Here is a 24,391-nt window from a genome sequence, read left to right as displayed (position 1 = left end):
TGGTTTTGATCACATTAGTTTCGGAAGAGATCCAGTTACCAGACTTTCAAAGAATGTTAAAAGGTTATGACTTACTGCCCACACAGGAGACGTAAAGCCAAGGATGGCTGCTTGTATTCCATCTGCCACATATGGAATGACATTTTCGCTTAATTTGGTGTCTCTAAACAGTGCTCTCAAGATATTCAGAGCATGCACCTGACAAAAACAAAAACATGTACATAAGGAATAAAGTGTAAGAAACTTCTCCTGCAATATATCTACTTTTTGCACCCCCCATCCACCAAAAGTTGCAATATAGAAGAACTTCTTGAATTTGTACCAAACAAAACATGCCAGACAGTTCACAGAGGAGAAATGGAGACTAGGCAGTGGTAGGAGAGATGACCAAAAGCATAATTCAAAAAATAGGTTTTAAGGAAACTTCTAAAAGTTAGAAGATAGCGAGGTAGGAGAATTTAGGGAGGAAGCGCCAGAGAGTAGAACATAATGTTCAACTGGAGGAAATTCTGCCTCATCCGCAATTTGATATCAGGTAAGCAGTCTGCAGTGGGGTTGAAAGGGGTGGTGGAGAGGGTTGGCAGCATGCATATGAAAATTGACCCCACGCAAAAGATAATTTTGAAGACGAGCAGCATGCGGATGAGGAAAAGGAGGGACCAAGGATGGAATCTTAGGGTACGCTAGAGGTGCGAGGCTTTTATCTAATTTATGTAATTCTACTATAGAACTGTGAAATAATATCTTTATTGTAACCACCTGTGAATCATGGGCAATAATCTGCAGTTATGAATTCAGAATCTTCACTGTAATTTTGGACTCATCATTATTTTCATTTTGAGACAATGGCATATGTTATTATTAAAAAGAGAGAAATCCACATAGAAGATAGACAGACAGAGAGCATGCAAGGAAGAGTGTAAAAGCTGTAATTTAATCTCATGGTTCAACTGACATCCACAAACCACTTGAGCTTCACTTCAATGGCTTCCGATGCCATCCAATTCTCCAGAGTAAATTACAGCCTTGTTACTTATTCACTCACAATAATACAGAATTCTATATTTAGCTTATTATCCTTCAGTTTATTCAGAGAGTGCTGTGACCAAAGTGCAGCTGTGCTCGGTTTCTCAGCTCATGCTTTAGAACATTCAGCCCTAGACACTGGGCCAGATTTTGCTGTAGTAGGGCATCGCCGTGAGTTAGACTTGCCCCTGCACCTTTCAGCTCAAAACAGTTTTGCCCACAAAGTTGCTGAAAGTGCAAGCCAATAATGGCACAGTGAGGGAAACAGGGCAACTCAGCAACCTGAGTGAACAGGGCACCTTATTAACCAATGAGATTTAAGGACTGGGAAATAAACAGCGGAAGGGCTGAGAAGGAGGGTGAATTAAAGGAGGTGAATTCAGTGTCAAATCAGGTACAAAAAGAGAAATAAAGAAAGGGAAAAAAGATTGGATTAAGGGAAAGAGAAGAGAGGTAGAAAGGAAAAGTAAGAAAAAAAAATGTTTAAATTCAAAATTTGACATTTTCAAAATCTCCCCAAAAAATTCAAAACCTGAAGGAACGAGATTCCACACTAGTAATAGTTAATTTTCAGTGCCAGAGGTTGTTTCGCAGTAATGAACAATCATGTCGTTAAAAGGGTAATACACTACTAATTACTAGTCCTAACTATCTGCGGCAGGTTTAGTTCTTGTCTACCGTGCAAATACTGCAACTTCACGTCGTTCAATGTATCTCAATTGTGAGGCTGGCAGTGAAATGCTGTTTTCGTGAAGCTAACGGCGGAGCGGCGCAACTCGGACAGCAACTTTTGGATATTCACATTTACCCGCGCTACTGCTTCTCGCCTGAAGCTGCTGTTCCATTTACACATAAATAACAGCGAGCGCCACTGGCCTCATCGTTACTTTAACAGCAAACTCTGGCCCAATAAAGCAGGAGTCACAGAATCCGCTTTCAAAAAAAAAACTCCACTTAACAGCTTATCTCCCCTCATCTAGGTCAATTGATTTTCTTAAAATATTTTGTTTAAATTGTAAAAGTCAGTTACAAAGCACTAAACTTAACATCTTCTTGCCCCACTTTCCATTGAGATATATTGAGTGAGTATTTTCGTTTAATGAGTTTTGATGACATAACTGAGCAAAGTAACAGACAGAAGTTACTGAGCTTCACAGATTGAGAGAGGGTACACATCAGCAGAGCAACAGCTTGTTATCTCGAGTACTTCAATAATAACTGTGTCAATTAATTTGTGTATTTTAATTCAGATCCTTTGCACTGTTGAGCACAAAAACATCTCCAAGGCAGCTCCCTGCAATGAAGTTATCAACGCTCATTGTACAACCAAAAAGAAAAATGAAAAATAGAAAAAAACAAAAATGTTGAGATTATAATTCTTCGTAGCAATTCATTTTTTAAATAACATCTTTATAATCTCAAAATATTTTTGAAGGTATTAAAAATCTAAAGTTAAATTAAATAATCTGCAGAGTATTCAGTATTTTATCAATTAATGTCAACAGCTTATTGTTAGCTCAGCAACCCCATTTACGGTATATACAATGAAAAATATCAGTGTTTCACATTATACATTTTAATAAAAGACCATATCTTTGGGAGAGATCTGCAGTCAGCATGATTGCATGGTCTCCTTATTCTCTAAAATTGAAGGTACTCAGCAAGGTTTTCATTAGAATTGTTTTTCCCCAAATTATATTCAGCAATCTAGGTTTTAACCTCTCAGTGAGACCCTCTTGTTTATTGTAATCCTTAAAAAGGGCACGTTGTGGTTCATTCCTCTTAGAGATGCTATATGGGAGCCACTGCAGGTACTAATAGCTAAAACATTCCAAACCATTTGAAGCACCAGGTCTTTACAAAACCAGAACCACATCAGAGACTTCCAAGAATCAAAAAAAAAATGCAGTTTTCCTGCAATTTTCTCCCTTTTTCGAAAACTCATGCGGAGATACGGTTTCACATATGCTTGCCAGCAGGCTGTTTAACCGTGGGGTTATCACAGCTGGGCCCCATTCTGACCTCACCTGGCATCTGCACATGAACTTTTCAGCAGAAGGAACTGGATGGCGAGCAGGAGTCAGACTTCTGTCTGATTTTTTTTCTCCTCCCTAACCCAGGGACACTAAAGCCAAATGTTACCTCCTTCCCGCTGCCTCAGCTGAAATAAGACAAATGAGCATGGACTGGGGATCAAACCTGGCCTAAATGTCCCAATGCTACACTCGGCAGACCATGAGCCAACTGAACTATCAAGAAAAGAAAAAGAAAAATTGCAGATGTTGGAAATCAGAAATGAAAATGGAAAACGCTGGAAAAATGTAGCAGCTCCCTTAGTATCTGTAAAGAGAAGAGACAGGCTAACGTTTTGGGTTCTGACAAAGGGAATACACCGGGAACATTGGCCTGTCTCTTCTCTTTACAGATGCTAACAGACCAGCTGTACATTTCCAGTATATTCTGCTTCTGTTTTTATCAGGGAGGTTTAGACAAAACAAAAACACATCATAAATTGTAAAAGATTCAACCCATGCTTCATGATTACCATCACTTTATTTTGAAATCATTTACCCAATCTCTAACTTTTGCCAGAATTCAGAAACATTTTGTCAACAGCCTGCGGCCAGTTAGTGATATCACTGAATTTCGGGTTCATGAAGCAAGGAGAGAGTACTGGTTTTAAAAAAATATATATATTTTTAAATAATCAGTATAGATTTTATTAAATGCTTTTGAGGGAAGGAGCAATTTTTTTTAAAAAGGACAAATCAACCAGAAAGCAATAGAGGCAAGTAGGCTAGTGTGGCAATCAGCCAGTGTTCCAAGTTCTGATCACTATCCAGTGACTTCTAGTAGAAAGAGTGTGCGTGAAAATTTGGTGAGGTCAGAATCAGGATCAGCTGTGTTGGCCCTCACAGTTAAATGGCCTGCCATTGCTCACCACCTAACCTCCCGCGTGATAGAATGGCCAACGTGCCACGGCACTGCCAGGACCTGTGGAACTGTACCCCAGCGTGAGTCAGCTCCTCCAGTACAGCAATGGAGAAAAAAAAAGAGAAGGAAGTTGGAAAATCATTTTTGTTTCTAAATTAGTTAAAAATGAATTACAGAGCACAGCAGCTTTAATTGCCACTCAAAGAAAACACTTTGACCTGCAATCTGTGAGGAGTCTGGGTAAGTTCCAGCCAGGCTGTGTGTCAAGAATCCCAATAAGGAAGAAGAACAGACTCATGACAAAGGATAAAGATTCTAATTCAAATACACAGCACTCTATGAGGTCCACGTCTTTTACTGAACACTCCAACACAGGACTGTTGGTGCTTGACATTTCCCATCCTCCCCCCACCCTCACCCCCACCCCACAAGAAAAAAAAGTCTAATGTTCTACTTCTCAAAGTAAAATCTGTTTTATACAAGGTAACCAGAACACTTCACAATTTGGATAAGTATTACTGGGAAATACCCCTAGTGACCTGCCGGGAGAGTTTAATCATTCATACACCCTGACAGAAACAAGTGCACAACTGAGCTTTTTTTTCCAATAAATGTGGTAATTTTAGTTGAGGATGAAAGATTGACAGATTTAATTTTAGGAGCAAAATGTAGATAAATTAAGTTAATTACAAAAAAGGTGGTGCCCTCTTCTCTCTGTGAAAAGGGGAATAAAGCGCATTAATGCACCAGTGGAGTGGCACAGTTATGTCATACGAAATACCAAATCTACAAATTTATCATCTCATACTACATCCCAGTCTTTCTACACAGTTACTGCACAATTACATACAAATACTGATTTCTTATAAAGGAGGGTGGCTGACTGCCAAACATATGCTGTTCTAGCACCACTTTTTTCACTTAAAAATAGCTTGAGATTTATACGGCCACTGTGGCCCATGAAAGGTCTCCACAACTGTACAGGCTCCAGTTTCACTACCAGCTACACAAATACACAATGTATTTTTGAGCACAACCTGCCCCATTACAAAAGAAGTTAAACATATAAGAGGTTACAACACAAACAGGCTATTCGGCCCAACCACTCCCTGTCAGCATTTATCCACGCGAGCAAATGGATCTAATCACATTTATCCACCCTGTTCCCATATCCGTTCAACCCCTTTGCCTTCACCCACCTATCCAACATAATCTTGAATGTTGACATAGTTTCGGCCTCAACCAATAACCCTGGAAGTGAATTCATAACTCTCTATGTGAAGACGTTTCTCCTGCCTTCTATTATAAATCTCTTACATTTAATCTTATATCTATGGCTTTTCATTCTTGACCCCTTAACTATTGAAAACAGTCTGTTACTATTCACCCTGTCCCATCCTTTCTTAATCTTAAACAGTTCTATTATATGACCCCGTAATCTGCGTTGTTCTAACAAAAAAGGAGCCAGTTTTTTTTTTAAGTCTTCCCTCAAATTTGTACTTCCTCATACCAGGCAGCATCCCATTGAATCTGCACTGTACCCTCAATATCCTTCCTATCGTATGGAGCCCAATACTGCACACAGTACTCTAATGGACACGACAAAGGCAAACCAAGCCCAGTCGACCCTGAAAAGTCCTCCTCACGAACATCTGGGGACTTGTGCCAAAATTGGGAAAGCTGTCTCACAGACTAGTAAAGCAACAGCCTGACATAGCCATACTCACAGAATCATACCTTTCAGCCAACATCCCAGACTCTTCCATCACCATCCCTGGGTATGTCCTGTCCCACCGGCAGGACAGACCCACCAGAGGTGGCGGTACAGTGATATACAGTCAGGAGGGAATGGCCCTGGGAGTCCTCAACATTGACTCCGGACCCCATGAAATCTCATGGCATCAGGTCAAACATGGGCAAGGAAACCTCCTGCTGATTACCACCTACCGTCCTTCCTCAGCTGACGAATCAGTCGTCCTCCATGTTGAGCACCACTTGGAGGAAGCACTGAGGGTAGCAAGGGCACAGAATGTACTCTGGGTGGGGGACTTCAATGTCCATCACCAAGAGTGGCTCGGTAGCACCACTCCTGACCGAGCTGGCCGAGTCCTGAAGGACATAGCTGCCAGACTGGGCCTGCGGCAGGTGGCGATTGAACCAACACGAGGGAAAAACCTACTTGACCTTGTGTTCACCAATCTACCTGTTGCAGATGCATCTGTCCATGACAGTATTGGTGGGAGTGATCACTGCACAGTCCTTGTGGAGATGAAGTCCCATCCTCGCACTGAGGACACCATTCAACGTGTTGTGTGGCACTATCACCATGCTAAATGGGATAGATTCAGAACAGATCTAGCAGCTCAAAACTGGGCATCCATGAGGCACTGTGGGCCATCAGCAGCAGCAGCAGAATTGTATTCCACCACAATCTGTAACCTCATGGCCTGACATATTCCTAAATCTACCATTACCAACAAGCCAGGGGATCAACCCTGGTTCAATGAGGAGTGTAGAAGAGCATGCCAGGAGCAGCACCAGGCGTACCTAAAAATGAGGTGCCAACCTGGTGAAGCTATAACACAGGTCTACATGCATGCTAAACAGCGGAAGCAACATGCTATAGACAGAGCTAAGCAATTCCACAACAAACGGATCAGATCAAAGCTCTGCAGTCCTGCCACATCCAGTCGTGAATGGTGGTGCACAATTAAACAACTGACGGGAGGAGGAGGCTCTGCAAACATCCCCATCCTCAATGATGGCAGAGTCCAGCACGTGAGTGCAAAAGACAAGGCTGAAGTGTTTGCAACCATCTTCAACCAGAAGTGCCGAGTGGATGATCCATCTCGGCCTCCTCCCGATATCCCCACCATCACAGAAGCCAGTCTTCAGCCAATTCGATTCACTCCACGTGATATCAAGAAACGGCTGAGTGCACTGGATACATCAAAGGCTATGGGGCCCGACAGCATCCCGGCTGTAGTGCTGAAGACTTGTGCTCCAGAACTAGCTGCATCTCTAGCCAAACAATTCCAGTACAGCTACAACACTGGCAACTACCCGACAATGTGGAAAATTGCCCAGGAATGTCCTGTCCACAAAAAACAGGACAAATCGAATCCGGCCAATTACCACCCCATCAGCCTACTCTCAGTCATCAGCAAAGTGATGGAAGGTGTCATCGACAGTGCTAGCAAGCGGCACTTATTCACCAATAACCTGCTCATCGATGCTCAGTTTGGGTTCCGCCAGGACCACTCGGCTTGTGACCTCATTACAGCCTTGGTCCAAACATGGACAAAAGAGCTGAATTCCAGAGGTGAGGTGAGAGTGACTGCCCTTGACATCAAGGCAGCATTTGACCGAGTGTGGCACCAAGGAGCCCTAGTAAAATTGAAGTCAATGGGAATCAGGGGGAAAACTGTCCAGTGGCTGGAGTCATACCTAGCATAAAGGAAGATGGTAGTGGTTGTCGGAGGCCAATCATCTCAGCCCCAGAACATTGCTGCAGGAGTTCCGCAGGGCAGTGTCCTTGGCCCAACCATCTTCAGCTGCTTCATCAATGACCTTCCCGCCATCATAAGGTCAGAAATGGGGATGCTTGCTGACAATTGCACAGCGTTCAGTTCCATTCACAACCCCTCAGATAATGAAGCAGTCCGAGCCCGCATGCAGCAAGACCTGGACAACATCCAGGTTTGGGCTCATAAGTGGCAAGTAACATTCGCGCCAGACAAGTGCCAGGCAATGACCATCTCCAACAAGAGAGAGTCTAACCACCTCCCCTTGACATTCAATGGCATCACCATCGCCGAATCCCCCACCATCAACATCCTGGGGGGTCACCATTGACCAGAAACTTAATTGGACCAGCCACATAAATACTGTGGCCACAAGAACAGGTCAGAGGCTGGGTATTCTGCGGCGAGTGACTCATCTCCTGACTCCCCAAAGCCTTTCCACCATCTACAAGGCACAAGTCAGGAGTGTGATGGAATAATCTCCACTTGCCTGGATGAGTGCAGCTCCAACAACACTTAAGAAGCTCGACACCATCCAGGACAAAGCAGCCCGCTAGATTGGCACCCCATCCACCACCCTAAATATTCACTCCCTTCACCACCGGCGCACTGTAGCTGCAGTGCGTACTATCCACAGGATGCACTGCAGCAATTCGCCAAGGCTTCTTCGACAGCACCTCCCAAACCCGCGACCTCGACCAACTAGAGGGCCAAGGGCAGCACGCACGTGGGAACAACACCACCTGCATGTTCTCCTCCAAGTCACACACCATCTCAACTTGGAAACATATCGCCGTTCCTTCATCGTCGCTGGGTCAAAATCCTGGAACTCCCTACCTAACAGCACTGTGGGAGAACCTTCACCACACGGACTGCAGCGGTTCAAGGCGGCGGCTCACCACCACCTTCTCAAAGGCAATTAGAGATGGGGCAATAAATGCTGGCCTCGCCTGCGACGCCCACATCCCATGAGCGAATAAAAAAAAACTGAGATCTTATTAAGCTTTTATATAGGCTCATCATTACCCCTTGGCTTTTACATTCTATACCTCTCGAAATTAAACTTAGAATTCTATTAGTTTTTTTCACAGCCTTATCAACCTGAGGTGCAACCAGTATGTCCTGTGAACCTGTACCCCCAAGTCCCTCTGCTCTTTAGTAGGCCTACTCTGTAGGCACAGAGCCTGCTTCCATTCAGAGTGTAATTACTGCAGTTATTTTTTTTTAACCAAATTGCACCACCTCACACTTTTTTTCTGTTTTTGTCACAGTAATCTTCACTTCCGTGTCTGCCCAGTATTCAGCACCCAGAGCAGCCATGTTAGTAACTCGGATCGGAAAAGCAATTTCTCTTGGGTTCAGTTGGCACAAAATGTGATACACTTGTGTTGAAAGTCAGCTTTAATCTGTGCACAAGATTTTTTCTTTTAAAAACCGCCGGACTGTATCGGACACAGTACTGCACAGGAAACTGATCCACAAAATCAGAAGGTACAGAATGGGGAGAGGGCAAGTTTCTAGAGTGGATCAGGAATTGGTTGTCATACGAAGCAACGGGTAGCTGAATTTGAAAGTAAAATGATCAGCAGCCAGCCTCGGAGGTCAGTGTTAGGGCTATTGCTGCTTACTTTGTACATAAATGACTTGGAAATGAGGATAGAAACAAAGCTAATACAAAAAGGGAGAAAGATGGAGGGGAAACAGGACTGGTAATAACAGGGGACATCAAACCAAATCCAAAGGGATCTGAATAGATTGGAAAATTGGGGTGACAAGTGGCAGACATCATTTAATTGGATACATGCAAGGTGATGAGACTGGGAAAAGGGAACTAGCAGTGGGAATAAATGGTAGTAGATTGCTGCAAACAAGAAAAGGGTCTGGGAACACACTGCCTAGGAAGACAGTGGTGGATAGTGTCAGCAAATTTCACGAGGGTGCTGGGTTGTTTTTTGAAAAGAGACGCCATCAAGGGATGCAAGGAATGCATGCTCGCAAGCTGAAATATCAAAATCTGCTCCAGAGCACAAAGCAAAGCAATTGTATCGATTTTCATCTGTGCCGGGGAATGAGAATAATACTATCGGGGTGAGAAATGTTTTTGCAGTTATTTTAAATATTGGTAATTCAGTAATTTTTCTATTGCATTACAGAATACCTACTTATATGAAATAACTCAGTAATAGGGACAATTTAGAGTACATTGCTAACGAGTTTCACTGTTAAAATATAATCCAAAATGTCACTTGTGTAGTAACATTTAATACGTTAATGTGTAGTTAATATTTGACAGTATATCCTTTTCTGCACACACAGCTGCCTGACAGCAATGCAAATAAATTTGAGTGAAGTTAGGTTACATCCAGGTGCTCTAATGAACCAAAAAGCACCGTATACAATGACCTGCAGCATGATGATGAAAAGAAGCAAACTGCATCTACCCTAGCACATTGCAAAAAAGATATTTTGTTATAAAAATATCAGGAGAAGCTGAATGTGATTCAAACCGAAAATATTCAGATATTTGAATTGTAAGCGAGATATTTTGCTCCTGAAGCTCACAAGACAAGTTAAATAAATCTGCAGCCAATGGAACCTGTAAATAGGATCCATCTTTAAATTGCTTGTGCTTTGGGTTAATTGTTACCTTGCTGAATAAACTGGAACTCAATCCAATCAGTTCCAGAAGTGCTGCAACTACTGCTTTAAGCATTACAATCTGAAAGGCACAGCCTACAACTCTCGTCTCTTTGCTACCTGTGGAATGGTGGTGTGATCATCTTGGCACGTGGCTAATGGTATGGCAAGTGAGATCAGTTCGTTCATCGTCAGCTTCAGAAGACCCAAGTTGGAGCCCTTAGGTTCAGAAGACACCAAGGCCTACAGAGGGGTAAGATATAAAATGCATCAACCCTTAGTTTAACATACAGCCCAATTTTAAATACCCCTCTATCCTTATACCCTTGAACTGGATGTTTTCTTTCCTTAAGTTATATTTGATTTAACAATTTTACAACACCAAGTTATAGTCCAACGATTTTATTTTTAATCCCACAAGCTTTCGGGGGCTTTCCCCTTCCTCAGGCGGTGTGGAAATGACAATTTCGAATCCTTCGCATTTTAAGATCACATAACAATGCCTGGTGATTACTGCCCGTTGCCAAGGCAATCACAGTGAGCAGACAGAAAGGTGTCATCTAAAAGGCCACTGAATATACAACCCCCCAAAAAAGAGAGAGAGAGAAGGAAGACAGTCAATGACCCGTTATATTAAAAACAGATAACATTTGTTCGCTGGTGGGGTTACGTGTAGTGTGACATGAACCCAAGATCCCGGTTGAGGCCATCCTCATGGGTGCGGAACTTGGCTATTAATTTCTGCTCGACGATTTTGCGTTGTCGTGTGTCTCGAAGGCCGCCTTGGAGTATGTTTACCCGAAGGTCGGTGGCTGAATGTCCATGACTGCTGAAGTGTTCCCCGACAGGGAGAGAACCCTCCTGTTTGGCGATTGTTGCGCGGTGTCCGTTCATCCGTTGTCGCAGCGTCTGCATGGTCTCGCCAATGTACCATGCTCTGGGGCATCCTTTCCTGCAACGTATGAGGTAGACAACGTTGGCCGAGTCACAGGAGTATGAACCGTGCACCTGGTGGGTGGTGTCCTCTCGTGTGATGGTGGTATCTGTATCGATGATCTGGCATGTCTTGCAGAGGTTACCGTGGCAGGGTTGTGTGGTGTCGTGGACGCTGTTCTCCTGAAGGCTGGGTAATTTGCTGCGAACGATGGTTTGTTTGAGGTTGGGTGGCTGTTTAAAGGCGAGTAGTGGAGGTGTGGGGATGGCCATAGCGAGGTGTTCGTCATCATTGATGACATGTTGAAGGCTGCGGAGAACATGACGTAGTTTCTCCGCTCCGGGGAAGTACTGGACGATGAAGGGTACTCTGTTGGTTGCGTCCCGTGTTAGTCTTCTGAGGAGGTCTACGCGATTTTTCGCTGTGGCCCGTCGGAACTGTCGATCGATGAGTCGAGCGTCATATCCCGTTCTTACTAGGGCGTCTTTCAGCGTCTGTAGGTGTCCATCGCGTTCCTCCTCGTCTGAGCAGACCCTGTGTATTCGCAGGGCCTGTCCATAGGGGATGGCCTCTTTGACGTGGTTAGGGTGGAAGCTGGAAAAGTGGAGCATTGTGAGATTGTCCGTGGGCTTGCGGTAGAGTGAGGTGCTGAGGTGCCCGTCTTTGATGGAGATTCGTGTGTCCAAGAAAGAAACTGATTCTGAGGAGTAGTCCATGGTGAGCTTGATGGTGGGATGGAACTTGTTGATGTTATCGTGTAGTCTCTTTAGTAATTCCTCACCGTGGGTCCATAGAAAGAAAATGTCGTCGATGTATCTGGTGTATAGTGTTGGTTGGAGGTCCTGTGCAGTGAAGAAGTCCTGCTCGAACTTGTGCATGAAAATGTTGGCGTATTGGGGTGCGAATTTGGTCCCCATGGCTGTTCCGTGTGTTTGGGTAAAGAACTGGTTATTGAAGGTGAAGACATTGTGATCCAGGATGAAGCGGATGAGTTGTCGGATGGCGTCTGGAGATTGGCTGTTGTTGGTGTTGGCATACCCTGCCACGGTAACCTCTGCAAGACATGCCAGATCATCGATACAGATACCACCATCACACGAGAGGACACCACCCACCAGGTGCACGGTTCATACTCCTGTGACTCGGCCAACGTTGTCTACCTCATACGTTGCAGGAAAGGATGCCCCAGAGCATGGTACATTGGCGAGACCATGCAGACGCTGCGACAACGGATGAACGGACACCGCGCAACAATCGCCAAACAGGAGGGTTCTCTCCCTGTCGGGGAACACTTCAGCAGTCATGGACATTCAGCCACCGACCTTCGGGTAAACATACTCCAAGGCGGCCTTCGAGACACACGACAACGCAAAATCGTCGAGCAGAAATTAATAGCCAAGTTCCGCACCCATGAGGACGGCCTCAACCGGGATCTTGGGTTCATGTCACACTACACGTAACCCCACCAGCGAACAAATGTTATCTGTTTTTAATATAACGGGTCATTGACTGTCTTCCTTATCTCTCTCTCTCTTTTTTTTTCTTTTTCTGGGGGGGGTTGTATATTCAGTGGCCTTTTAGATGACACCTTTCTGTCTGCTCACTGTGATTGCCTTGGCAACGGGCAGTAATCACCAGGCTTTGTTATGTGATCTTAAAATGCGAAGGATTCGAAATTGTCACTTCCACACCGCCTGAGGAAGGGGAAAGCCCCCGAAAGCTTGTGGGATTGAAAATAAAATCGTTGGACTATAACTTGGTGTTGTAAAATTGTTTACAATTGTTAACCCCAGTCCATCACCGGCATCTCCACATCTTGATTTAACAAGGCTTGGTTTCCCCCTACCATTTAGTTCTGCCTCCTTCCTCTGTGCACATTTATCTGCCATTCTTAGTATAAAGTTAGAAAAATAAGCTGCAGACTTCGCTACATTTACCAAAGCAAAATACTACTTTATGAAACAGCCTGAAATTGACCTAACACAGCTCAGCATCCCTAAGGAGTGAGTAATTAATTCCTCCCACATTCCTCTTGCTTTGTTGAGAAATGTAAACATATAATTGGCGAGTTTGTGTGTTTGAGCCTAAGCCAAAGCAGAAGTGTAAAGAATACATTACGAGGGCCATTGATCTATTACCATCTACATTTTCATAACAGAGCAGTATAAATTTATGTAGCATAAGTGAATTTAACGAAGCTTAGAGGTTAGCTATTTTGTCCTATGGTATTACTTTACAATAAAAAGAATTCAGATCCTCACGCCTCCAATGATAAGGAGTGGTCTCTCAGTGCACCTCACACAACAGAAATCCTGCACTGACTCATAGAAGGCAACAGATTAAAAAGATGTGAATAAGAGCATCACCTCAACAAATCCCCCCATACCTGAATATAAAATGGGATTCCAGCGCTGCGTCGAGTAGCACACAGTTTGGAAGCAGGGACACTGGATTTAATTTCCTGTAGAACTTCTTCTAGCCACCACTGAGGTAATTGCTGCAGATCCTTATTATTACATCTAGAAATAGGGGAAAAGGCAACAGCTTTAGCACATTCAGTTTTGGTTGCTATTACTCCCCCCTCCCCTCCCCACCCCTCCCCACCCCACCCCTCTCCCCCTCACCTCAAAATCATCCTTACATCCATTCTATCATCTTTAATTGGCAGACCAGGATGGTACAGCCTATACTATATTAAGACCCTAATTTGAATAAGTTATTCAGTGTTTTCAATAGTTTTGGCGTACACTTTGGACGCCCAAGGAGAAGCCCGGTCCAATATGGTGGGCGGTGCACTTCCAGCTCAAAACGAGTGTCATTTCCTGCCGCCATATTGGGGGTTTAGGCGGCCAAAAAATGGCCACGGAGCAATCGAATTTCTAGGCCAAAGTCTGTTTATGGGAACTGCTGTCTAGCCATAAATACAAAAATGTTGGGAAGAAGTTTTAGCAGCAACACTCGAAACATAAAACCTGTCTTTTCTCTGACTTGTGTATTTCCAGTGTTTTCTGTTTTTAGTAGTATCAACTTTGAATTGCCTGATGTAGAAATGACTCAGACCATCATAAGTCAACAGAAAAAAAATATTTTGGTAAGTTTTAGACTTAAACTGCTAAAAGTAATAACTGTCCTTTAAAAAAAATTGAAACTACTTTCTGAAGAAAGTTCAGATCTGGAAAGCTCTTCTGCATTACTTTCCAGATGCACTGCAGCCTGGTTATTTTGACAGGACCCCCCACCCTGCGACCTCTACCACCAAGAAGGACATCAACAATGTTGTGGGTACACCATCATCTCCAAGTTTCCCTCGAAGTCACACAGCATCCTAATTTGGACATATACTGCCATTCCTTCATAGTACTTTTCGTACTTTTAGCTGTGGATTCCCAATGACTGATGAATGGAAGACAATCATAACCCTTAAAGAATGTCCAAAAGTCATCTGATGAGATTTTTGGAATGAAAGACATTCTCCCCTGCAGATACTGTCCTGGAATATACATATCAAAAAAATCAAATAAACTCCAATCTCATTTCCTTTCTTTACCTTCCTTCTTGATTGTTCACAATATTCTACGGCACCAGAATTAGTCAAGAAGAGAATATCTAACATTAAGCAACAACGGTAAGAAGTCAATGTACTGTATCCAAATTTCTGATCCATAGCAACAGAGAACCCATTTCCATACCCCTTTCCTGTGTGAAACAGTGCCCAACAAAAAGTACCAGTATGCTTCATCAGAAATTCTTCAAACAGAAAACTTCCAATCGCAGCCACGTCAATAGGGACAAATATCAGGCTGAGACCAGGACGTCCCCACACACCTTTTCTCAGACAAGCACTAGCAGAGACATAGCAGCAGGTTTTCTTCCTGCCAGGATACGATGGGTGATGCTGGAGAATATTGCTGCAGGGCAATATTCTCCAGCATATTACTGGAGAGTATCGCTGTAGGGCAATATTCTCCAGCATATTACTGGAGAATATCACTCATTTGGCTTCTTGGTAACTGGTAGCTTGGGCTTTGACATCTTGTTTTTTTTTTATTTTAAATGATTAGATCTAAATTATTGAGTATTAATTCATATTTAATCTTTCATAACCACTAGCACTTTTAAATATAGTGGGTCAAAGTTTAGCTCCACATAAACTTGTGGCTACTGACGATTCTGACTAGTCACACACACTGGCACAGTAAAAAGGACAGCAACAACTTGCATTTATATAGAGCCTTTAATGTAGAAAGATGTTCCAAGGTACTTCACAAAAGCATAGTCAATAAAATGGACACCTAGCCAAAGAAGACATTATTAGTAGGGGTGACCAAAAGCCTGGTCAAAGAGGTGGATTTTAAGAAGTGAGTTAAAGGAGAGGGAGCTCTATACATTTTTACCTGTTTGCTTACAACTGACCAGAAAACTGAGCAGAAATAACACTCACATGAAAAATACAGTTGTTTTATTGCTATTGAGTTATATTTTTCCTCAAAGGTTTTGGCTTTAAAAAAAAGTTTCACCTGGAAATGCAAGCTCACTCATGTTCATCATGTACTTTGATGAAAAATGACTAGGTCTTGCCAACCAAGCAAAATACAGCAATTATTTGCCTGCGGTTAAATGGGTTATTTGGACAGTGAAGGGCAGTTTCAGTGACATATGTTTTCTGTCATTCACCATCCCCTGGGGAAATGTCAACATTTTACTTTTAATAGTCATGTCTAAGCTTGTTGGTACCCATTTATTTGATGTATAAGTAACATATATAAGTAAAGGGAGTATAAAAAGTTATAATCTTTCTCATTACATACTGCTTTATCTCAAACTTGTAATTATACAGAGTGGAGTTCTATTAGGTGAACCTCGGATGCCACTGTCAGCGTCAATGTTCTGATAGAATATTGAAAAAATCTGAGGAACCACATAAAAGTCAACCCCCTCATAGCATACAGAAGAAATCTCAAATGTTTGCTTATTTCTTTCAGGACTATGGTGACTGGTTATCAGCTGAAAGCCCTGTTGTTCCAATTTGCTGTGCTACAGTCCTGCTTACTTTATATGCCCAAAAATATCTTTACTTTGCCTACTGTCGTTTTTTTTTGGAGGGCAGAAGCCATCTGTGCTCCAGCAGGTACCTCTACCATTGGCCTTTATTGCAAGGGGATTGGAGTAAGGAAGTCTTACTACAATTGTACAGGGCTTTGGTGAGCCCTCACCTGCAGTACTGTGTACAGTTTTGATCTCCTTATCTAAGGAAGGATATACTTGCCTCAGAGGTGGTGCAGCGAAGGTTCACTAGATTAATTCCTGGGATAAGAAGGTTGTCCTATGAGGCGAGGTTGAGTAGAATGGGCCTATACTCTCTGGAGTTTAGAAGAATGAGAGGTGATCTCATTGAAACATATAAGATTATGAGGGGGCTTGTCAGCGTCGATGCTGAGAGATAGTTTCCCATGGATGGAGAGTCTAGAACTCGGGAGCATAGTCGCAGGATAAGGGGGTCAGCCATTTAAGACTGAGATGAGGAGGAATTTCTTCTCGGAGGGATGTGAATCTTTGGAATTCTCTACCCCAGAAGGCTGTGGATGCTCAGTCGTTGAATATATTCAAGGCTGAGGTAGACAGATTTCTGGACTCTAGGGGAATCAAGGGTTTTGGCAGGAAAGTGGAGTTGAGGTCGAAGATCAGCCATGATCAGATTGAATGGCGGAGCAGGCTCGAGGGGCCATGTGGCCTACTCCTACTTCTTATGTTCTTATGTACCAGCTGCACCCAGAGTGTTATCTTTCACTAATCCTCCACCAAGCTTCATTTTTTCCTTAACCATGTCGACCCTTCAAGCTCTCTCAATGATGTTAAAGATACTTAAACTGTACACAACCCTAATGAAAAGCAACTGGACAGTCAGTGGTCAGGCCTGCTAGTCATTTGATCCAACAACCCAAGGTTGCTCTGCCAGAGTTGTTCACTTATGAATATTTAGCCTGAGCTTATGAGAATGAGACAATATGTTATAAAGTTATACCTGATTATATGAGAATAAAGTAATGCACACCAGCTTGAAGGTTTCCAGCAGGAATGATGTCTTGCAAGTAGGAAGGCAGAGTGCATTATTTGCATACAAGACGAAGAGATGAAGAATAGGATCAAGCAACTTTCAACAGTTAGTGAAATTCTGCAGCCTGTCCTTGCTACTAACCTGGCACCAGTTGTGTTACAATTCCTAAGTGAGGAAGTTCTATATTCCTTGGTGATCCTTCATGATTACATGGAATTTACAGCACAGAAATAGTCCATTCGGCCCAACTGGTCTATGTCGGCACTTATGCTCCACATGAGCATCCTCCCACCCCGCTTCTGATTAGGAAGAGTGTGATGTGACTTCCCTCCCAGATGAGCAGTCTTTTAGAAATGCACTTTAACAGGGAGGGGAAGGGCGGGGGGGGGGGGGAAGATGATAATTCCACAATTTTCCACTGACAGCTGCAGCCATCACAGCACATGCTGAAATCCCTTCTCAATGTGAGCAGTGACCATTATATATTATATCATTAAGCAGCAGGAAGCAGGACTGAATCTAGGCATCAATTAGCCTTTAGTACCAAGAAGATTCTTCATGCATATATTCTTGGCAGGCCTTATGAACCATGTGTTTAAAAATAGTAACCAAACCCCTGATGGATGGGGCAGACTCCTGATCATGCAGCCACATCTGAGTTCTTTCAACTTCACAAAAGTCCAGAACGATTATTAGAAATTCATCCAGAAGAACATGGATGACAGCCCACGACTGTGGTTGTTTGAGGATCAAATGTCTTTATTCAGACCAACGAGGAACTAATGTAGATTGTTGAAGTTCTTTCTCGTAGGCAGGAAGTAAAAAAAATAGTATCTGTGCAGAACCTCCCTGTCTTAAAACCACACTGTGGCTGTAAGCCTCTACTGAACAATGCCGGATCACACAAAAACATTTTATCCAAAACTGCAGCATCGTAGCTTCAGTAGTAGCCTTACTCCCCTAAAAAAAATACTTGGAGGGAAAAAAGAAAGAGAATGGGAATAAGAATTTACAGGAAAACTGATTTATTAAAGAAAAGTACTGAGTACAGCCAAGAAAGATCAACATTAGCAGTCTTCTCATGCTTGTTACTGTGGTTGAAATGCGAGAATGAACACAAAGCTGAATGGGGCAGACAGCTGATAAAAGCGCTCCACTGTTACCTTGTGCTTTTATCAGTTCCAAATCCCATCACAGAACCAGTGGCACTACACACAACAGCTATTAGACCATTCTGAATGCACACAGTATTCCTCCAAAAGTGTTAAATTACATTCTAGGGTGGTCAAATTCATACAGCAGGTTCATTTAGTGGCAGTACTAATGAGCTGCAGCACTCAAATTTCCCACACCACAAGTTCCTGATTTTGGCTGGATCGTTGGGGAAAGGAACAAAGTGGAGGTCAAGCACCTTGCCAAAGAAAGGGAAGGGAAATTAGACCTGTATGCAGTGCACAGGGGGACACTAAACAGGAGGAAGAGAGAAAACAATTTAGGTATACAAAATAAATTTCAAGATTAGATTCCAGGCATAAAAGGGCTCCACGGAGGTTGAGTGACAACTGCTGGCTAGATCCATTGATCCTGCACCTCCTGGTTTAAAGAGGACATAGGAAGATGCATTTGAACATCAGTCTGGCTACTTTGGCAGAGAGTGGTGCATGGCCAGGGTGAGAGAAGGAATAAATCCAAGTCGGTGGAATAAAATTATTGACAAAATAATTTACGATGAATATTCCTCACAAAAGATTGTGATGCAAACTGGCTTCTGAAAATCAATCAAAAGCATGAACTGAGAAGTAATTACATAAAAGACAAATAGATTCCAGCCATTTTTCCATTTAAATGAAATGTGCACGGTGCTACTCTCTGTACTGACATCATGATGCAACAGTTAGGTTTCTACTCTACAACCCTGATTTTAACCTGGCATGGCAGTGCGTCGTGCAGGGTGGGAGGGAAGCGCCCACAATGGCGTCAGTGAGAGACCCAGGCAATCCAATTTGACAACTGCCTGAAGCTGGCAGGGATGATGTGGGAATTTTGGGTGGTAGGAGGCCGTCGCCAAGGACTGGAGGAAATGATCCCTGGCACTAACGTAAGTCGTTTGGGATAGGGTTCGATAGCAATTATGGCCGCGGGGGGTGGGGGGGCATGAAGAAGCCTGGGCAGCGGAGGCCCAAGGTTTCCTTTGGGGGCCAAGGGGAGCACTCCTGCTCCTCCAGGCCCACAAGGAAATCCTTAAAATATGTAAAAAATCTCTTACTTAGGCTCCAGCTTTTCTCGGAGGCTTCAGCACTGTACATCACAGCCTTGATCCCCAGTTAAAATCACATTGAGGCCCGAATTACATCAATTACATCATCAGATTCTGTCATTTGCATATTAATGAGACCCCAGCTTGCCTGCAGTGGGTAGCCTCAGTGCTCCAAACACTAGTGAGTTAAAATGACTGGGGTTGGGGGCGGAGGGAGCATGAACGTGAACATGACAGGGTTGCAGTGGGTAGCGTCTGGCTGCTATTTTAGCCCCCTACCCACACCATTCCCACCGGACGAGCAGGATTAAAATCGGGACTTGCACATGCAAACCAGCCAAAGTGTCACCGTCAGTCTGTGCATGCACATTTGCAGGAGAGAGGTTCAGTTAGTTCACTCTCCCAAGATCCAATCTGCAATATAAAAGCTGTTTGTGAAGTACTCGATTTGTATTGCTTAAGAGGTTATTCATGAGGTTCAATCTCAGCCAACACTTCAGTGATCAAACCGCCATTGGTTGCAATCATCGTATAAAGAAAAATATTCAATTAAAAAAATACAATTAGCTCAGCTGCCACTTACCTGGTAAGCATTTCAGTAAGCTTTACAAATCCAACGTATGCTAGCTCAAATGCACCCCTATGCCTAGACTGTAGAAGCTGGCATTTAAAATACTCTCCAACTTCTCCAACCTATGTAGTAAGAGAAAAAAGTTCACAAATTAAATTCATTGTTTCATGATGAAATTTGGTAATGCAAAGCCGTTTTATTCTGATAAAGCCCATTCTAGTGAATGGGGCACAAGTGGTCAGTCTTTGTGCCTTGTCGTTTAATCTAGCCAAGGTAAATAAAATTCAAACTTCTTCCTCTTGGGTGGCTGCTAAGAGATCTTAGAGCAGTTTAGGCTGCATCTGGTGGCTTTGAGTCTGCAGCACAAAAGGACCTTATAAAAGTTCTTATAAGAGGCCTTTCAATTTATTTATTAAATAAAAGAAAGCTCTGGGATTTTGATAATGATCCACTCATCAGGTGTCAATGCCAAAAAGCTGTGAACTGGCACTTTCCATTTAAAAAGAAAACTCAAAAATTTGCTCAAGGTAGAAATTACTCCCATCAGAGCCATGATACTACTGCTAACTATTAAACTACTGCAATCAGATACTCCATGAAATGTGTTATGCAATGGCTGCAGGCATGAAATGTGTTATGCAATAGCTGTAGTACTAAACCCTGAAGGTTGCACATATAGATTTAACTGTTAAAAGTGGATTTATTTACAAACCACAACATTCATTTTTGCTGAATGCCACAATGTACAATTCCATGGTGAGTCACTCACTAAACATGGAAACCAAAAGGAAGCACATTGCAAAATGAAGATCCTCATTCTCTTTCTCATCATATGATCTTTTCAATCTTTATGGTTTTAAAGACAAACAATAACTATAAACTACAGTACCTAAAGACTTTAGATTTAGCATGAAATCAGGTATTATCTTGAAAAGGAAATATTCAATCTGAAAAAGTAAAATGGGTCATAAAATCAAACAAAAGCATCACAAGTGCAATATCTAGTTTCTTAAACCCGAATAATTTTTAAAATAGATGTTTCATTCTAAAACCAATAACATTAGCACAGATGACAGTTTGAGTTAATGCTTATGTATTGATTGGCAATAATTCATTCAAGATTTTAAATCCCGCCGACAATTCAAGAATATAAGCACGTCTACAGTACTTTGTATGAGAGCGAAAAAAATGAAGAGGGGAAAGACAGCAATGTTGTCCCTAGTTTTATGGATTCCAAAGCATTAACTGAGGAAAATATTTTGGTGCAAAACTTTTACTGAAATAGTTACAATAACAATTTATTTATATGGCATCTTTAACATAATAAACATCTCAAGGGGCTTCACAGGGGAAATAGGCTCCAAACCAGGAATGGAGACATGAGGAGGGATATTAAAAGTTTGGTCAAAAAAATGGGTTTTGAGAAGGCTAAACAAAACCTGTTTTATCAGTAGTAAAGTTCGGCACAATTGTAGTGATCTTTTGTTTTTTTTAAATGTAAAAACTTCATATTTCAAGAACAGCTGTTCAAAAACCTTATTCAAAACATTTTTCTGTTACACCAGTTATTTAATACTGTGACGTTTACTTCCCATTTCAGTAGCACCCAAGAAATTAGAAATCAATTTGGCTGTGTTGAATATCTCAATAGTCAACTGCTCATCAACAATTTTTTTGATTTGAGGTCAGTATGATTCAGTAAATCAAAGAAATTGGATTCAAAGAAACTGTATGCTTTCACACTGCAATCCACTACCAATAAAATGGCAAGTAAAAATATGCAATACATACATTTATATCTTATTATAATTAGAAATGGAGTAGCACTTCTACCATGTACCAGGCCAAGGGTGCCATTTAGAAGGTAGACATGTTAACTAAAATGCAGTGGAGAGAGTTCTAGCCTGCCTGTATTCTAATTGTTTCTAAGAAAGTGTATTACACAGTGACAGACATGACAAGCTCATTCTTGTGTCCATCACTCCAACTCACCCAGTCAGGTTGAGGAAACTAGTTAGAGCCAGAGAACTGGCTAGGGAACCAAGTTTTTATTTCAGTATATTTTTTGAAAAATCATCAAAAAACTATCTGCCCTAGAAGAATATAGATCACTTAAATGTATGCTTATAAAATGAAGCATACAGCTCCCTCCAACTAAAATAGAATGCGAGATAAACATTTTAAAGAAAGGTACTGTTTCATGGATTTTTCTGTCCTAATTAGCTTTCCTTGTTCACCCAAATCATTTTCACTTTTTTCTCCCCTCATTAAGTCCCTACTGGATCTGCCTTAATCCCTGATCTATGAAGTAGACAGGCTGACCTGCCTCAGAGTTACAACCATTCACTGGGAGGTGCACACAATTACGACTTTCCCTTTCTCCCTGTGAGGAAACATTTTCCCATCTCCCATCCGCTGTGATGGATGAGTAGAAGAACTGCTGGCATAAATGTGTCATATTACTCCGTGGGCACCCTTTCGAATTTGTTTGAACAGTTGCTCAGTCTTGATCAGCAAAAAAGTATATCATTTCAAATATGCAGGGTTGGACTTGTTAGGTCCGAGCAACAGATCATAAATTTACCACAGCCTAAAACATCAATGGCAACAAAAATGATCCCTGCACACAACCTGCATGTCAGTGCAAGATCCTTGCAGAGAATCTATAAAGTCCCACTACGTTACCTGGCAGTCAATCTAATGGTTTGACAGTCTGAATTTCCAGCACTTGGTTCACATCAAACAGGCAGTGATGCCGGGTCAACCTGCTGATTTCTGGGAGGGCATGGTATGCAGAGATAGATCATACAATCATAGAATGATAACAGCACACAAGGAGGCCATTCCGCCAATTGAGTCCGTGCCGGCTCTCTGCAAGAGCAGTCCAGCTAGTCCCACACCCCTGCCCTTTCCCCGTAGCCCTGCATTTTTTTTTCCTTTCAAGTACTTATCCAATTCCTTTTTGAAAGCCACAATTGAATCTACCTCCACCACCCTATCAGGCAGTGCATTCCAGATCATAATCACTCGCTGCGTAAAAAAGCTTTTCCTCATGTCGCCTTTGGTTCTTTTGCCAATCACCTTAAATTTGTGTCCTCTGGTTCTCGACCCTTCTGTCAATGGGAACAGTTTCTCTCTATCTACTCTGTCTAGATCCCTCATGATTTTGAGCAGCTCTATCAAATCTCCTCTCAGCCTTCTCTGCTCTAAGGAGAACAACCACAGCTTCTCCAGTCTATCCACGTAACTGAAGTCCATCATCCCTGGAGCCATTCTAGTAAATCTTTTCTGCACCCTCTCCAAGGCCTTCACATCCTTCCTAAAGTGCGGTGCCCAGAATTGGACACAATACTCCAGCTGAGGCCAAACCAGTGTTTTATAAAGGTTCATCATAACCTCTTTGCTTTTGTACTCCATGCCTCTATTTATAAAGCCCAGGATCCCGTATGCTGTTTTAACCGCTTTCTCGACCTGCCCTGCCACCTTCAACGACCTGTGCACACGTACCCCCAGCACACTCTGTTCCTGCACCCCCTTTAGAATTGTGCCCTTTAGTTTATATTGCCTCTTCTCATTCATCCTACCAAAATGTATCACTTCACATTTCTCTGCATTAAATTTCATCTGCCACGTGGCCACCCATTCCACCAGTCATTTCTGACCATGTCCCCTTGAAGTCTATCACTATCCTCCTCACTGTTCACTACACTTCCAAGTTTTGCGTCACCCGCAAATTTTGAAATTGTGCCCAGTACACCCAAGTCCAAGTCGTTAATATGTGTTAAGAAAAGCAGTGGTCCTAGTACCGACCCCTGGGGAAGACCACTATACCTTCCTCCAGTGTGAAAAATTTTCTTATAAATACCATCTATCTTAAAAATAAGCATCGCCCTCACCCCCTCCCCCCCAACAAAAAAAAATAACTTGGGTACACATCCAGTTTTATTTTTAAAAAGACCACAAAGCAGGTACTATATTTAAAGGGAAAGTACATTTTATTGAACTGACCCACAATTCAAAATGTCATAAAAGGAGACATTTGTACTGTTACTAGTGTCTTTCAGTTATCCCTTTCAACAGCATTTTATCCTTCTAATCCACCATTTCAAGACAGCCTGGAGCATCCAGGAAGCTGTGGAAGCTACATCATTGAATAAATTTAAAACAGAAATAGACAGTTTCCTAGAAGTAAAGGGAATTAGGGGTTACGGGGAGCGGGCAGGAAATTGGACATGAATTTAGATTTGAGGTTAGGATCAGATCAGCCATGATCTTATTGAATGGCGGAGCAGGCTCGAGGGGCCGATTAGCCTACTCCTGCTCCTATTTCTTATGTTCTTATGTTCTTATCTTGATGTCACATGAGTTCTACACACACCTTGACTGCCTCCAACCAGTTACTTAACAAGTAACAAGCGTAACCACAAATGTCTCCCTTGAAATAATTTAAGCA

General features: G+C 42.5%; 1 protein-coding gene and 1 long non-coding RNA gene across 6 annotated transcripts in view; one reads left to right on the top strand and one right to left on the bottom strand.

The window, feature by feature from the left end:
* Window positions 1–15,822, top strand: part of LOC137324484 (uncharacterized) — a 45,525-nt gene extending 29,703 nt beyond the window's left edge. For 2 of the 5 annotated variants that reach the window (XR_010963628.1, XR_010963631.1), the window contains exons 3-5: window positions 10,165–10,374; window positions 14,058–14,146; window positions 14,257–15,822. This is a non-coding gene — a long non-coding RNA (uncharacterized lncRNA). Of the gene's footprint in view, window positions 1–9,800; window positions 10,375–14,057; window positions 14,147–14,256 lie in introns of all 5 variants that reach the window. The other 3 variants (XR_010963627.1, XR_010963630.1, XR_010963629.1) reach the window with 2 other exon arrangements.
* Window positions 1–24,391, bottom strand: part of thada (THADA armadillo repeat containing) — a 307,554-nt gene that overhangs the window by 214,990 nt on the left and 68,173 nt on the right. The window contains exons 21-24 of the mRNA XM_067988802.1: window positions 19,951–20,060; window positions 13,442–13,574; window positions 10,242–10,364; window positions 76–198 (exon numbers count right to left, since the gene is read on the bottom strand). Of these exons, the coding sequence (XP_067844903.1) occupies window positions 76–198; window positions 10,242–10,364; window positions 13,442–13,574; window positions 19,951–20,060 (489 nt within the window). The remainder of the gene's footprint in view (window positions 1–75; window positions 199–10,241; window positions 10,365–13,441; window positions 13,575–19,950; window positions 20,061–24,391) is intronic.

This window comes from Heptranchias perlo, chromosome 8 (assembly GCF_035084215.1).
Source record: "Heptranchias perlo isolate sHepPer1 chromosome 8, sHepPer1.hap1, whole genome shotgun sequence".
Taxonomy (NCBI): domain Eukaryota; kingdom Metazoa; phylum Chordata; class Chondrichthyes; order Hexanchiformes; family Hexanchidae; genus Heptranchias; species Heptranchias perlo.
The sequence above is the reverse complement of the archived record's forward strand: the minus strand, read 5'-3'. Positions and strand labels throughout refer to the sequence as shown.